At 41.9% G+C, this 16101-nt stretch overlaps 1 protein-coding gene and 1 pseudogene across 2 annotated transcripts in view; one reads left to right on the forward strand and one right to left on the reverse strand.

Annotated features, from left to right (window-relative positions):
* Positions 1 to 6404: 6404 nt before the first annotated feature.
* On the reverse strand, positions 6405 to 7556 carry LOC138987850 (small VCP/p97-interacting protein pseudogene; annotated as a pseudogene).
* Positions 7557 to 7928: 372 nt separating this feature from the next.
* OS9 (OS9 endoplasmic reticulum lectin) overlaps positions 7929 to 16101 on the forward strand; it is a 34196-nt gene continuing 26023 nt past the window's right edge. For both annotated transcript variants that reach the window (XM_005901667.3, XM_005901669.3), the window contains exons 1-5: positions 7929 to 8119; positions 8545 to 8721; positions 9588 to 9651; positions 9782 to 9858; positions 10043 to 10141. In XM_005901667.3, coding sequence (XP_005901729.2) covers positions 7958 to 8119; positions 8545 to 8721; positions 9588 to 9651; positions 9782 to 9858; positions 10043 to 10141 — 579 coding nt within the window. In that variant the 5' untranslated portion in view covers positions 7929 to 7957. The remainder of the gene's footprint in view (positions 8120 to 8544; positions 8722 to 9587; positions 9652 to 9781; positions 9859 to 10042; positions 10142 to 16101) is intronic.

Genomic DNA, 16101 nt, shown 5'->3' on the forward strand with positions numbered 1-16101 from the left:
AAGGTCTTTTTATAATAGTTTGATTCAAGATCCAAACAAGAGTTATATGTTGCATTTGACAGGTTTCTCAAACCTCTTTTAAACTATAACAATTATTTCCCCCCGCTTTTTCCTTGCAATGTATTTGTTGAAGAAACTTGAGCACTAATCCTGTTTTATTCTTGATTACATTCTGATGGTGTTTAACATATTGTCCCATTTCTAATATTTCCTGTAAAACCAGTATTATATTTATAGTCTTGTGTGTTTTTTTTGGCAAGAATCCTTTGTAGAAAACGCTCTGTGCTTCCTACTGTATGCCATCAAGAAGCACATACTATCCGGATTCTCCTCTTTTCGTAATGTTAAGTTTTATCGGTATATGCACGTGGTGTCAGTTTGATTCATGTGTCAGCCTCTTACTTAATATTTCTGATAGTCATTGATGACTATTGCCTAGATCATTTCATTGGGATTGTAAAATGATGATGGTATATAATTCCTTCTGCTCTTATTAGCTAGAATTTTTCCATGAAGACTAATTGCTTCTTAGACTACTTAGTTACTTTATTCAGTTTTTAGTTTAAAACTTTATAATTTTATTTCTAGAATCTCTACTTTAAATGTTAGATCATTTTTATAGCTTCCTGTTTTCTGATATATTTTCAATTTTGTCTTATATTTCTTTAAGTATAGTAAGCATAATTACTTTATAATCTATGTCAGATAATTACAATATCTGAAGTCTTTGAAGCTCAGTTTCTGCTGTTGTTTCTTCTGGTTCTCATTCACAATGTCTTACCTCCTTTTGGGTTTAGTTATTTTTCATTACGAGTCACTAACTTCCCTAGGAAAATGATCTGTAGGCGTTCTTTGGGGCCTGGGATGAAGGGGACATTTTTCCAGAGTGAATTTGTGTTTACTTCAGCTAAGTGCCTACAGCATTATTTTCTCGTCCTTGGAACCACTTAAATCTAAATTTACAGCTTGAATTAAAAAAAAAAAAAAAAACATTTAAACATTGTGAAATTGTTCTGTAAAATTTTTTAAAGTCCTACTTGTAATCACACATTCTTCATCTTTGTTTGGCACTGAGGCTACCTTCCTTGCAGGTCTCTGGAGCTGCAGAGCTGGGGGCAGGTCCACCAGCAGGAGAATCTTTCCTCAAACTCTCCACCCCCGATGGATCTTCTTTCCCTTTCTCTAGAGAGCAAAGCTCACATCTGCACACTGTTGGTGGGAATGTAAATTGGTGCAATCACTGTGGAAAACAATATGGTTTCTCAAAAAACTAAAACTAGAGCTACAATATGATCCAGCAATATGTATATACATACAGTGGAATACTACTTGGCCATAAAAAATAACGAAAACCTGCCTTTGCAGCAAATGGATGGACTTGGAAGATATCATGCTAAGTAAAATGTCAGACAAAGAAAGACAAATACTGTATAATATCACGTATATCAGATCTAAAAAATACAACAAGCTAGAGAATATAACAACAAAAAGAAGGGCAAACTCACAGATATAGAGAAAAAAGCTAGTGATTACCTGCACAGAGAGAGAAGGGAGGAGAGGCAATAGAGAGTAGTGGATTAAGAAGTACAAACTGTTAGGCATAAAATAAGCTACAGGGATATATTGTACAGCACAGGGCAGATGACCAATACTTTATAATAACTATAAATGGAGTATAACCTTTAAAAATTATGAGTCAATACACTGTACGCCTGTAACTTACATAATTTAGTGTATCACCTATGAAGTGAAGTGAAGTGGCTCAGCCATGTCTGACTCTTTGTGACCCCGTGGACTGTAGCCTACCAGGCTCCTCCTCCAATATAGGTGAAGTATATCACCTATACTTCAATTTAAAAAAGAGTTCAAAACATACATTAAAAAAACAAAGCTTAATTCTGCAAATTTGGCAAATGCCCTCCAAGCAAATGTGACTACAGGGTTTTGAATACCTCTCTAGGTTTCTGACTTAATTTAGGTTTTAGCCTGTTAATTCTTTACTGTTTTGTTGGCTTTATCCATGCTTTAAGAAGGAAGATAATTATATTTCGCTCAGCATTTTAAATCATCTTTAGTGTAAGGTTAACAAACTGTGTTGAAGAAAACAGAAGTCTGGTTAGCTTTTCTAGCACAACTTTTTATCTTCATAAGGATTAATGTGTTTTTTTCCCCTTAACTTTCTACACGTGTGTGCGTGGGTTCATTCAGTAATGTCTGACTCTTTGACGTGCCACGAATTGTAGTCCCACTAGGCTCCTCTATGTACCTATCATTAATATATCCCCAGGTTCTCCTCTGGTTAAGCAAATGTCTCTTCAGTAAGTTCCAATGTCTTAGGTAGTCTATCAACTTTATTTCTTAAAAAAATCACTCCTGAATCCTGAATTTTCTCTAATCTTGATGAATTGATCTCTGGTCTTGCCCTACAACTTGAAATCTCCCTTTAACATCACCTTGGGGATTCCTTTTTCTCTTTTGTGCTGGATACTGTTTCATGGATTTCATACCTTTCTCTCTTTTGACTAATTTATTTGTCTTGATGTAATAAACCCTCTCCTAACTTTCTGAAGAACAATGCATGGAATATCTGTATTTTGAATTGCATGTCTGAAATTGTCTTTATTCTGGACTCATAGTTAGATTATAGTTTGGCTGTGTGTATTAATAGAATTCTAGGTTGGAAACAGTTTCCTTCAAAATTTTGAAGCCATTCTCTACTGTCTTCTATCTTACAGAGTTTTGATAAGCCAAATGCTATTCTGATTCTTGAGCTTTGTATGCAACTTGTCCTTTTCTCTGGAAGCTCTTAGAATTGTTTGTCTGTGTCCAGTGTTCTGAAATTCTTTGATGAAGGATTTGGTGTGGGTTTGCTATCAGTGTGCCCTTCCAATTTAGAGACTTTCTTCATTTTAGGATAACACAATACTTTAAAATAATTTTGGTGATTGTTTCTTCCCTTCTGAGTCTCTGTTCTTTTTGTGAAACCCTCGCTATTCAGAGAGGCTTCCCTGGCGGTTCGATGGAAAAGAATCCACCTGTGACGCAGGAGACCCAGATTCAATCTCTGGGTTGGGAAGATCCCCTGGACAAGGGAATGGCAACCCGCTCTAGTATTCTTGCCTGGAGAATTCCTTGGACAGAGGAGCTGATTGGGCTGTGGTCCATGGGAGTCGCAAAGAGTTGGATACAACTGAAGCAACTGAGCACGCATGTATGCGCTATTCAGATGCTGGACCTGCTGGACTGATCCTTTACTTTTTATTAATTTTCTCCTAAAGTAGGCCACATTTCATTTTCTATCTTTCTTTCAAAGACTTACTTGTTTATTTATGGCTGCACTGGGTCTTCACTTTTGCATGCATGACCTTTCTCTAGCTGTGAAGAGAGGGATGTAGCCTGTGATGCTCAGGCTTCTCACTGGAGTGCCTTCTCCTGTTGCAGACCCCAGGGTCTAGAGCACTGGATCAGGAGTTGTGGTGCACAGGCTTAGTTGCTCTGAGGCTTGTGGGATCTTCCCGGATCAGGGATTGAAGCCATGTCTCCTGCATCGGCAGACAGATTCCCAACCATTAATGTTCAACTGTATCCTCTAGTCTTTCTATTGAATTTTTATTTTTATTGGTTTTGATTTCCAAGAGCTCTTTTTTCTTATCTGAATAGTAGCTGCTTTTAAAAATTGCTTCCTTAAAAAAAATAGCTTTCTGTTGTAAATTTTTTAAGTAAAAAATTTTATTTCTAAAATATAATCCAATGACTTCACAATCTTTCATGAACAAACATACTACCAATTCTCTAAAGGATAAAGAAAATTGAACCTGTCTTTAACTACATATCTTGCCTGGATAGTCACAGAATATTTCATTCAATAATCAAAGAAAGTGATTTTTCCAATGAGGAGTCAAGAGATCTATATTACAGTTCAAACTCTTTAAAATTAAAATACATAATATACTGCAATATAAAACAAGATTTGTAGGAGGGATAAGCAAGATAGTAGTCCAGTTTCCTTTTTGTAAATAAGGTGAGTTGGTCTATTTAATTTATAATCCTTATTGCACTTATACCTGAAAATTCTAATTTAGGGCTCAGACTTTGGCCTTATCATCCAAAATAGCAACCAAATTAAAATGCAGTAATTCTTCTACTTGAGCTTACTATATATTAAAAACTCAAAAGACAAAAAATTCTATAATACATATTACCAATGAACAAAAATCTAAAAAGTTTATGGCAATGCATCACATAGAATTACCTTGCAATATTTTTGTTTAAAGTAGACTTTTTAAATAGAGTACTTACATATTTCTTTCATACATTCATACTTGGCAATTTCACATCTATAAAAATCTTATAATCATTCTTTAATAAATACAAAAGAATAAAAACACCTATGAAATTTGGACAAACAACATTAGCACTAAGTATAACCCATCCAGATTCTTAGGTTAACTCATTCAATTACTACAAAGATCTTTATAGAGTTTAATCTAATACTGTATATTGTACATCACTGCCCTCTGATGGCATCACCAATATATAATTTTAAATTAAGCAAGCTAAAGAAAAACTTTATTATAATGTAAAACAGAGTGTGTCAATTTTATAAGCTACAGAGGTAGAAAATAAATTATAAGAAGTTTAATGTTTTCCAGAAATATTAATTTCTTAGTAAGTTTAAAAATTTACAGTGTTCCTTCATATAAGCCCTTCAAATAATTTTTCAAGATTTCCCCTGATGATCAGTTCAAAAGGCACTGAGTCTCTCAGTCAGTCAGTTCAGTCTCTCAGTCGTGTCCGACTCTTTGCAACCCCTTGAATCGCAGCACGCCAGGCCTCCCTGTCCATCACCAACTCCCGGAGTTCACTCAGACTCATGTCCATCGAGTCGGTGATGCCATCCAGCCGTCTCATCCTCTGTCGTCCCCTTCTCCTCCTGCCCCCAATCCCTCCCAGCATCAGGGTCTTTTCCAGTGAGTCAACTCTTCGCATGAGGTGGCCAAAGTACTGGAGTTTCAGCTTTAGCATCAGTCCTTCCAAAGAACACCCAGGACTGATCTCCTTCAGAATGGACTGGTTGGATCTCCTTGCAGTCCAAGGGACTCTCAAGAGTCTTCTCTAACACCACAGTTCAAACGCATCAATTCTTAGGCGCTCAGCCTTCTTCACAGTCCAAGTCTCACATCCATACATGACCACTGGAAAAACCATAGCCTTGACTAGATGGACCTTTGTTGACAAAGTAATGTCTCTGCTTTTCAATGTGCTATCTAGGTTGGTCATAACTGTCCTTCCAAGAAGTAAGCATCTTTTAATTTCATGGCTGCAATCACCATCTGCAGTGATTTTGGAGCCCAAAAATATAAAGTCTGACACTGTTTCCACTGTTTCCCCATCTATTTCCCATGTAGTGATGGGACCAGATGCCATGATCTTCGTTTTCTGAATGTTGAGCTTTAAGCCAACTTTTCACTCTCCACTTTTACTTTCATCAAGAGGCTCTTTAGTTCCTCTTCACTTTCTGCCATAAGGGTGGTGTCATCGGCATATCTGAGGTTACTGATATTTCTCCCAGCAATCTTGATTCCAAGTTGTGCTTCTTCCAGCCCAGCGTTTCTCATGATGTACTCTGCATAGAAGTTAAATAAGCAGGGTGACAATATACAGCCTTGACGTACTCCTTTCCTATTTGGAATCAGTCTGTTGTTCCATGTCCAGTTCTAACTGTTGCTTCCTGACCTGCATATAGGTTTCTTAAGAGGTAGGTCAGGTGGTCTGGTATTCCCATCTCTTTCAGAATTTTCCACAGTTTAGTGTGATCCACACAGTCAAAGGCTTTGGCATAGTCAATAAAGCAGAAATAGATGTTTTTCTGGAACTCTCTTGCTTTTTCGATGATCCAGCGGATGTTGGCAATTTGATCTCTGGTTTCTCTGCCTTTTCTAAAACCAGCTTGAACATCTGGAAGTTTAAGCAAAAATCTTCACATATAATGAAATAATGAGATATAAGGTTAAGTGGCAAATTAAAAATAGCTAGATCACTTTATAAAGGAGGGGAAATACAAGTGAAAATTTGAATATTTGAGATGTATGCAAAATTTTTCCATGCAATATAAATATATATTCACAATTTAGGTCCATGTTCTAACTACTGAAAAATGGCAAATCACCCACTGTCTGCAGAAGAGCACATGTAGGGAAAATAGGTATTTAATGAAAGTTCTGGCCATTTTCTAAGTCTGACAATCAAAAGAATTTTCAATATTCAGTTTTGAAAAAGCACTGCACTTAAGAGCACTAAAATTACAAAGTCTGAATCTTCATTTGTCCAGAGAAGAAGTTAAATTGAGGATGTCCACTTGATTGCAGGTATAGTAATTGGCAGTAGACTCTTACACTCATGCTTTATAAAACTGTCCATCTAAGTCCACCTTCTGGTGGGGGTTCAGATGTAGCCATTTCTTTTTCTATTTTTTCCTTTTTCTTTCTCTTTTCTTCTACAGACTGAACATTTAGAATACTCCGAGATGCAGCCTCCTTCTGTCTTCTCTCTGCAGCCTCTGCAAGCTTTGCTCTTTTCTCTCTCAGGTCCGGCGAGGGAGGCGCGGTCTCCATGGGACAGGGAAAACACACTCCCACGGGGATCGCGGTTGGAGGTCCCCTCCTCGGCCCGCCCAAACTAGGCGGTGAGAACTGCGCGATCAAAGGCTGGTCCCAGGTCTGCGATGCTCGCTCCGCCCTGCTCCTGCTATAATTTTATGCACACAATATATTATTTCTCTGAGGCTCTTACTGATGGTTTTTTTTTTGTTTAATTTTCGGTTCCTTTTTCTCCCTTGCAATTTGTTTCCTCTGAGTTGCTGCTCTTCTTCTTCTTCTTGCTTGTTTTGTTTTCTTCTTTTTATATTAAAGACATTCCTTAAATGTTTTATGATCCTTGACCGTCGGCTTATATTTTGGAGTGAGGCTATCAAAAAACTGTTTGGAAAGATTGTGTGCCGGCTCAGATAGAGAAGAATCTCCCTGCAATGCAGGATTCTCGGCCAAGGACTTAAATGTAGGATTCCCTCATCTTATTTCTTTAAGAGAACCCTGATGAAAATATCTTTGGGATTTCTCTGTTGGGCGGGACAGAGTCTCCAGATAAGTTTTTCCAAAGATATAGTCATGCTCTTGTTTATGTTTGTTTAGGAATCAATTTCTCAGGATTGCTTCATCAGTTCCCATTCCTCCATTTGCTTTCTAGCTTCTGAAATGCTGCTGTCTCCTTTCCCTTTGTTCCTACGTGGCCTGGAAGACAATACCTACGTTTGTCACTCGCAGCTCTCCAGCTCCCAGTTTTCAACTGGAAGTTCCCATTATTTCTTTAGGATAATTTTTATTGGAAGACAACTGCAGGATCGTCCAGAAAGGTTTTGACACAAATTACCAGATCACCCTAAAGTTGTATGTATCTATGAAAAGAGGAATGCTACTATACAATAATTGTTTGTTTTGTAACAAGTATTAAGTAGCTTTCAAGAGTATTGTGTGCACGCACCCATCCACCTCAAACATCCGCTTGGCGGCGGCCAGACACAATATAAAAAATGACTTAAAAAGCAATCAGAAATGCGTACAACAGCTGGGCTAAAACAGAGAAAAACAAAACAAAACAACTGCTTAACTGGGCCCGGCGTGTAGACCGCGCCTCCCTGAAACTGGGAGAGGGGAGGAGGGGATCCGATATCATTGGTGATTGGTTGGCCTCTTCAACCAATCACGCGTAGTGAGTGATTTTGCTAATTGTCGTGATACACCTCCTCGTGGGCTTTAGAGCTACGTTGACAAATGGGAATAGGGCACGTGAGAGGGACAGAAAGTTTCGCCAATAAGACCTTGGGACGTTATGGGCGGGATGAGGCCGCCGCCAGGTTTAGGGCGGAAGGAATTGATCTGGATTAGAAGGGGAACGAAAGATGGCGGCGGAAACGCTGCTGTCCAGTCTGTTGGGGCTGCTACTTCTGGGGCTCCTGTTACCCGCAACCCTGACCGGCGGGGTCGGGAGCCTGAACCTGGAGGAGCTGAGTGAGATGCGTTATGGGATCGAGATACTGCCGTTGCCTGTCATGGGAGGCCAGGTGAGGAGGCGTAGAGGGGCGAGGGTCCTGGGCAGAAAGGGAAGGAGAAGAAGGTAGAGGAAGAAGGGCAGCTGTGGAGTCTGTGGCGGAAGCCTAAGGAGAATCGGGAAGAGTAAGCAGTGGTTTTATGAGGACTCCTGAGGATCGTAGTCAAAGACCCATTCCCTTGGGGCCAGGGACTGGGAGGGGTGGGGCTTCCCTCTGTCAACTTCAGGTCCCAGTTCCCTATTGAAACACCCAGACTCCTCCCCTGTGAAAAAGTGGGAGTGCCCTCTCCCCTCACCCGCTGAACACCGCTGGAGGACTTGTGGCTCACTCTGTCTTGACTGGACTCTTCCCCATTATGTGAAGAGGGATCTCGTTGTTCTCCCTGATCCCAAACCTCTCTTTGCCTCCCTGTCCCCCGACCCTCACTTCTTTCCCAGAGCCAAGGTTCGGACGTGGTGATTGTCTCCTCTAAGTACAAGCAGCGCTATGAATGTCGCCTGCCAGCTGGAGCTATTCACTTCCAGCGTGAAAGGGAGGAGGAGACACCTGCTTACCAAGGGCCTGGGATCCCTGAGTTGTTGAGCCCGATGAAAGATGCTCCCTGCCTGCTGAAGGTGAAAGGAACTGGGATAGAGGGAAGGAGGGCATGGAAACTAGTTATCTATTTGGGAACTAGTTATCTATTCACAATGTGTCTGTGAATGAGGAGTGATCAGAGTATCTGTAGGAGTTAAGAAGGCCACTGAAGGAGCAGGCATATTGCACAGACAGGAAAGAAGCAAAGAATCCTGTAACCAATGATGATGCTTTGCTGATTATAGAGGAGTGTTAGGATAGAAAATCTCAGAATAAAGATTAAACCAATATTGAGGTGCTTAAAGAGGGTCAGGCTGGGGCAGTAGGGGTACTCCCCTAGAGAAACTTTCCTGGTTAAGTCACTCCTTTCCCTGTCGCTCTCTGCCCAGTGTCCTGTTTTTTTTTTCATCATGGCACTTTTCATGACCTGAAATTATTAACTGAATTATCAGTTGATTTTTGGTCTGAATCCTAGTACTAGAACGTAAGTCTGTGAAATCAGAGAATTTATCTTGTTCACAGCTGTATCCACAGTAGCTAAAACAGTACAAGGAAGTTCAATTAATACTTTGATATTCCATGTTTCCCTGGTCTGAGTGCTTCAGGATATCATGATTTTTTATCTTTATGGACAACAAAGAAGGATTAAAAAAATATTTACAAAGAAAAAAATTTTTTAAAATATTTAGAAAGAGAAGGCTTTCTCTTTCTAGGCTGTAGAGGTCTCTCTCCAATTTATAGAAGAAAAACAGCCCTCCTCACCAAGAATCTGGAGGATTAAGAATAAGGAGGAGATGAGAAGTAAATCAGTGGTTATGTGTTTTGGGGCCAGGAGAGATTTTGGTTCCAAGAAGAGATGTCTGCATTCCATCCCCCTGACAGTTCTTTTTTCTTTTATTGTCAGACCAAGGACTGGTGGACATATGAATTCTGTTATGGACGCCACATCCAGCAGTACCATATGGAAGGTGAGTTCCACCTATGTTTTCCCTAAGCCCTCAGAAACCTGTCATGGAAGGTGACCTGCCTCCCCAGTTCCCTTCCCTCCCAGTCCTCTGAGAACAGGGTAACCATGCTTCACTGTTCTCTTTCTTGCAGATTCGGAGATCAAAGGTGAAGTCCTCTATCTCGGCTACTACCAATCGGCCTTCGACTGGGATGATGAAACAGCAAAGGTGGCAGGAGTGTGGGACCAGGAGAGAAAGGGGTCTGGGCTGCAGACTGAGAGCCCTGTCGAGAAGGGGAGGGTCAGGATTAACTGGCGTGTTTCTCTGGGCTTCGTCTTAGGAGAGAGTGCTCTTTTTTTTCCTCCTTGCTGTCTTTCTCACACCCCTCCCTCATGCCTGATGTCCTCCCCAGGCCTCCAAGCAGCATCGCCTGAAACGCTACCACAGCCAGACCTATGGCAATGGGTCCAAGTGCGACCTCAATGGGAGGCCCCGGGAGGCTGAAGTTCGGGTGAGTCTTGGGAGAGGGAAGTTGACACTCCGACAGTGGCAACTCAGAGTCTAAGGGAAGAGGGCAGGATTGTGTGGTATCGTCAAGAGTGTCTCTACCAGGCCCTAGACCCTAAGTTTAAGACTCATATTTCCAGCTTTGTGTCACTGCCTCAATTTTCACAGGCACTTCTTTTTTTTTTTTTTAATAGGTGTATAATTGCTTTACAATGTTGTATTAGGTTCTGCTCTACAACAGCATGAATCAGCTATATGTGTACATACATGCCCCCACTCTTGAACCTCCTGTGTCCCGCCCCACATCCCACTCCTCTAGATGATCACAGCCCTGAACTGAGCTCCCTGTGCTATACAGGAGCTTCCTACTAGCTACCTGTTTGACACATGGAAGTGTATACCTGTCAGTGCTACTCGGTTAACTCATCCCACCTACTGCTTACCCCACTGTGCCCGGAAGTGCACTCTCTGTGTCTGCATCTCTATTCCTGCCTTGCAAATAGGTTCATCAGTACCATTTTTCTAGATTCCATATATACACATTAATATATGATAATTGTTTTTCTCTTTCTGACTTCACTCTATATAACAGAATCTAGGTTCATCCACATCACTACAAATGACCCAGTTTTGTTCCTCTTTATGGCTAATGTTCCATTGTGTATATGTACCGCATTTTCTTTATCTCTTCTTCTGTTGATGAACGTTTAGGTTGCTTCCATGTCCTGGCTGTTGTAAATAGTGCTGCACTGAACACTGGGGTACATATGTCTTTTTGAATTGTGGTTTTCTCAGGGTGTATACCCAGTGGTGGGATTGCTGCATCATATGGTAGTTTGAGTTTTTTAAGGAAGCTCTGTACTGTTCTCCGGGCTTCCCAGGTGGCACTAGTGGTAAAGAACCTGTCTGCCGATGAAGGAGATGTAAGAGACTTGGATTCCATCCCTGGGTTGGGAAGATCCCCTGGAGGAGGACATGGCAACCCAGTCCAGTATTCTTGCCTGGAGAATTCCATAGATAGAGGAGCCTGGCGGGCTACAGTCCATGGGGTCACAGAGTCGGACATGACTGAAGCGATTTAACACACACGTACACTGTTCTCCAGAGTGGTTATATCAATTTCCATTCCCACCAACCAACCACACTTTTATCTGTGTTTCTCTTTTCTGTCACCTAAGCTGAACGAGTTTCATTACTAACTCTTACTCTTCACTTTGTCCTCCTTTCTTCACTTACTGACTCTGCAGTGAGGTCATGCTGGTGTCGGTATGGGGCTCCGCTCTGGAGATGCAGTGGGGCAGACATGCAGCCCCTACCCTCCTGGACTGCAGGCGGGAGAGGAAGGCAGAGGTTAAAGGATCACAAAAATGAGCCTGTGATTACAAGCTGAGAAGTGATGTAGAGGAAAGGAATCAGAGCTGATAACGAAGCTCCTTCATTCTACTTCTGTATTTCTCTCACAGCTGTCCTCTCCTATGCTTCATACCTTCATTTCTCACCTGCATCATCTCCAACAGCCTCTTAACAAAGTTTCCTTATGTTGTGGTACTTAAAGGAATTCAGGCAGGCAGCTGTCTGGTAGGCCAAGTTCCTCAGGTGATTCTAATGTGTATTCACAAACATATACACCTGTAGAGAGCCAGGACACAAGAGTTCTCTTTCTGCAATACAGATTTGCACATGCAGTTGTGTGCTGGTAAGTGTGGGACACTAGGATCGCCCGGGTAGGGTGGGGTGGTGGAGGGGGAAGCCCAGGTGTAATGTCTGCCAATATCCATGGTATAAATATCCCCACCATGGCCAAATTCATGCTATCACTGTGACGTCAGTCATCGTGCAACATTTCTGAAAACTTACCAGTTGGCTTTTGTGAACTGGCCTGAGTTGGCTCTAACACACCGCTCTGAGCAGGTGTCACTTCTCTACCGAGTTCTGGCAAGCCTTCAATAATTCTGCCTGACACAAAGGATAAGACCCAAATACTTCAGAGTAGACTGGGGTGGTAGCAGCAGAGAAGGGGGAAGCAGCCAGATTCTGGATAGATTTTGAAGATAGAGCCAATAAAAGTTGTTGAAGGATTGGATGTGACAGGGAGTCTATGATGATTCCAGGGCCTTTAGCTTGAGCAGCTGGAAAAATGGAATTGTCATTTAGTTAAGTGGGAGGGAACGGGTGTGGAGGAGGAAAGTAGGCTGGTGTTGGACATATGAAGGTCAAAATGTCTAGTAGATATCCCAGTGGTGATGGGCAGTTGGTAGTTTGCTCTCTTAATTCTGGAATTCCAGGACAGGGTCTGGGTTAGAGATATAAAATCTTACTGTGTTTCTGTCCCATTGCTGTTCTTCCTGCCCTTTGATTTTTTGTTGTTGTTTGTTTTTTAAAAACTTTTTTTTATTTGGCTGCACTGGATCTTAGTTGACATGTGGGATCTAGTTTTCCCAACCAGGGACTGAACCCAGGCCCCCAGCATTGGGAGCACAGAGTCTTGTCACTGGACCACCAGGGAAGTCCCTCTTCCTGTCTTTTGAACCATTGGGTCTATTTCCTCTGCCTAGAGATCTCTGAATGGCTGTCTCCATCCTCTCATTCAGATTATATATCCCTGTGACACCTCCACAGGGAGATCTGACATAGGCACACAGACACACACACCCTTCTGCCTTCATCCTGATAAACTCCTATGGTGTTTTACATTCTTCAAAGCATGTGTCATTTCCTGAAATTAGCTTATTTTGGGGGTTTAATTTCTTTGTCTATCCCCACTAAAATAAGCTCCAGGAAGTCAGGGACAATATCTGACTGTCTTATTTTCTGCTGTATCCTCAGTGTCTTCCACAGTGCCTGGCACCAAGTAGATGCCCAGAGATTATTCACTGAATGAATGGAATGAATGATGAACCATTTCAAATGTCACTGTATTTTCTGTGACCTTTCTTGGCTAGCCCAGAAAGTTCATTGTGTTCTTTCAGTGCTCCATATATCAGTACATCCGTGTCCACATATATCCACATCTTAGCCTGTTTGGGCTGCTATAACAAACTACCACAGGCTAGGTAGCTTATAAACAACAGAAATTTATTTCTCAAGTACTGGAAGCTGGAAGTCTGAGACTGGGGTGCCAGTGAGGTTGGGTGAGGACCCTCTTCCAGTTACAGACTTCTTGTATCCTCACAAAGGAGCTCTGTGGGGTCTCTTTCATAAGAGTATTAATCCCATTTATGAGGGCTCCAACCTCATGAGCTAAGCATCTCTGACAGGACCCTCTCCTGATACCGTCACAGTGGGCATGAGGATTTCAACCTACAAATTTTAGGGAGACACAGACATTCAGACGACAGCAATCCACAGCACCCACACACACATCTAATCTATTATAGCACTTACTTCATTGTATTCTGTATATTTCTTTACTTGTTTGTATGTTCAGTAACACTGAGAACTGAAGGCAAAGACTTCATTTTCCTCATAGCTACTGACAATGTGCCCTGTGCCAAGCACTATGATAGACAGCTGGAGAGGAAATGCTGACTGAGAGGCCTAGTCCTGCTGTCAGGAGACAGACATACAAACAGCCACAGCACATAGGCAGACTCTGCGATGGGTGAGGTATTTTTCATAGGGGAACATACAATGAGAGAACTAACCCAGGTCAAGGGGAGACCTCTGGGGAAGGTGACCTTTGAACTGGCAGTAGAAGGATGAGGACTTAGTCCAGCCACTGTAGAGGAGTGGGAAGGAGAGGGTGTTCCAGGTGGAAGGCACATGGAATTCAAAAGGCCTGGAGATGGGAGGGATTGATAGCTGTGCACTGACTGGAGGGAACTACGAGAGGTGAGGCTGGGCAGTCGCTAGGGGACAAGTCACACATCACGCTAAGCTCTGCAGCTGTGTTGAGGAGTTTGGACAATCTGAGAAATGAGGGGAAACCAATGAAGTATTGGGTTGGCCAAAAAGTTCATTCAGGTTTTCCCATAAGCTGTCCTAGGGAAAACCCAAATGAACTTTTTGCCAGCCCGATCTTTTGAGCAGATGCTGACAAATTCAGTGTTGGTTTTGAAGGCTCGCTCTGGCACAGTTCACTTCAGTCGCTCAGTCATGTCAGACTGTTTGCAACCCCATGAACCGCAGCATGCCAGGCCTCCCTGTCCATCACCAACTCCTGGAGTCTACCCAAACCCATGTCCACTGACTCAGTGATGCCATCCAACCATCTCATCCTCTGTCGTCCCCTTCTCCTCCTGCCCTCAATCTTTCCCAACATCAGGGTCTTTTCAAATGAGTCAGCTCTTCACATGAGGTGGCCAAAGTAGTGGAGTTTCAGCTTCAACATCAGTCCCTCCAATGAACACCCAGGACTGATCTTCTTTAGAATGGATTGGTTGGATCTCCTTGCAGTCCAAGGGACTCTCAAGAGTTTTCTCTAACACCATAGTTCAAAAGCATTAATTCTTCGACGCTCAGCTTTCTTTATAGTCCAACTCTCACATCCATACATGACCACTGGAAAAACCATAACCTTGACTAGACGGACCTTTGTTGACAAAGTGATGTCTCTGCTTTTTAATATGCTGTCTAGGTTGGTCATAACTTTCCTTCCAAGGAGCAAGTGTCTTAATTTCATGGCTGCAGTCACCATCTGCAGTGATTTTGGAGCCCCAAAAAATAAAGTCAGCCACTGTTTCCCCATCTATTTGCCATCAAGTGATGGGACTGGATGCCATGATCAGAGTTTTCTGAACGTTGAGCTTTAAGCCAACTTTTTCACTTTCCTCTTTCATTTTCATCAAGAGGCTCTTTAGTTCTTCTTTGCTTTCTACCATAAGGGTGGTGTCATCTGCATATCTGAGGTTATTGATATTTCTCCTGGCAGTCTTGATTCCATCTTGTGCTTCATCCAGCCCAGCGTTTCTCATGATGTACTCTGCATATAAGTTAAATAAGCAGGATGACAATATACAGCCTTGATGTACTCCTTTTCCTATTTGGAACCAGTCTGTTGTTCCATGTCCAGTTCTAACTGTTGCTTCCTGAACCTGCATATAGGTTTCTCAAGAGGCAGGTCAGGTGTCTGGTATTCCCATCTCTTTCAGAATTTTCCAGTTTATTGTGATCCAAACAGTCAAAGGCTTTGGCATAATCAATAAAGCAGAAGTAGATGTTTTTCTAGAACTCTCTTGCTTTTTCGATGATCCAGCGGATTTTGACAATTTGATCTCTGGCTCCTCTGCCTTTTCTAAAACCAGCTTGAACATCTGGAAGTTCACGGTTCACATATTGCTAAAGCCTGGGTTGGAGAATTTTGAGCATTACTTTACTAGCGTGTGAGATGAGTGCAATTGTGTGGTAGTTTAAACATTCTTTGGCATTGCCTTTCTTTGGGATTGGAATGAAAACTGACCTTTTCCAGTCCTGTGGCCACTGCTGAGTTTTCCAAATTTGCTGACATACTGAATGCAGCATGTTCACAGCATCATCTTTTAGGATTTGAAATAGCTTAACTGGAATTCCATCACCTCCACTAGCTTTGTTCGTGGTGATGCTTCCTAAGACCCACTTGACTTCACATTCCAGGATGTCTGGCTCTAGGTGAGTGTGAGTGATCACACCATCATGATTATCTCAGTCATGAAGATCTTTTTTGTACAGTTCTTCTGTGTATTCTTGCCACCTCTTCTTAATATCTTCTGCTTCTGTTAGGTCCATACCATTTCTGTGCCTACCTTTGCATGAAATGTTCCCTTGGTATCTCTAATTTTCTTGAGTTCTCTAGTCTTTCCCATTCTATTGTTTTCCTCTATTTCTTTGTATTGATTGCTGAGGAAGGCTTTCTTATCTCTCCTTGCTATTCTTTGGAACTCTGCATTCAAATGGGTATATCTTTCCTTTTCTCCTTTGCTTTTGGCTTCTTTTCTTTTCACAGCTATTTGTAAGGCTTCTTCAGACAGCCATTTTGCTTTTTTGCAT

Source organism: Bos mutus, chromosome 5 (assembly GCF_027580195.1).
Source record: "Bos mutus isolate GX-2022 chromosome 5, NWIPB_WYAK_1.1, whole genome shotgun sequence".
Taxonomy (NCBI): Eukaryota; Metazoa; Chordata; class Mammalia; order Artiodactyla; family Bovidae; genus Bos; species Bos mutus.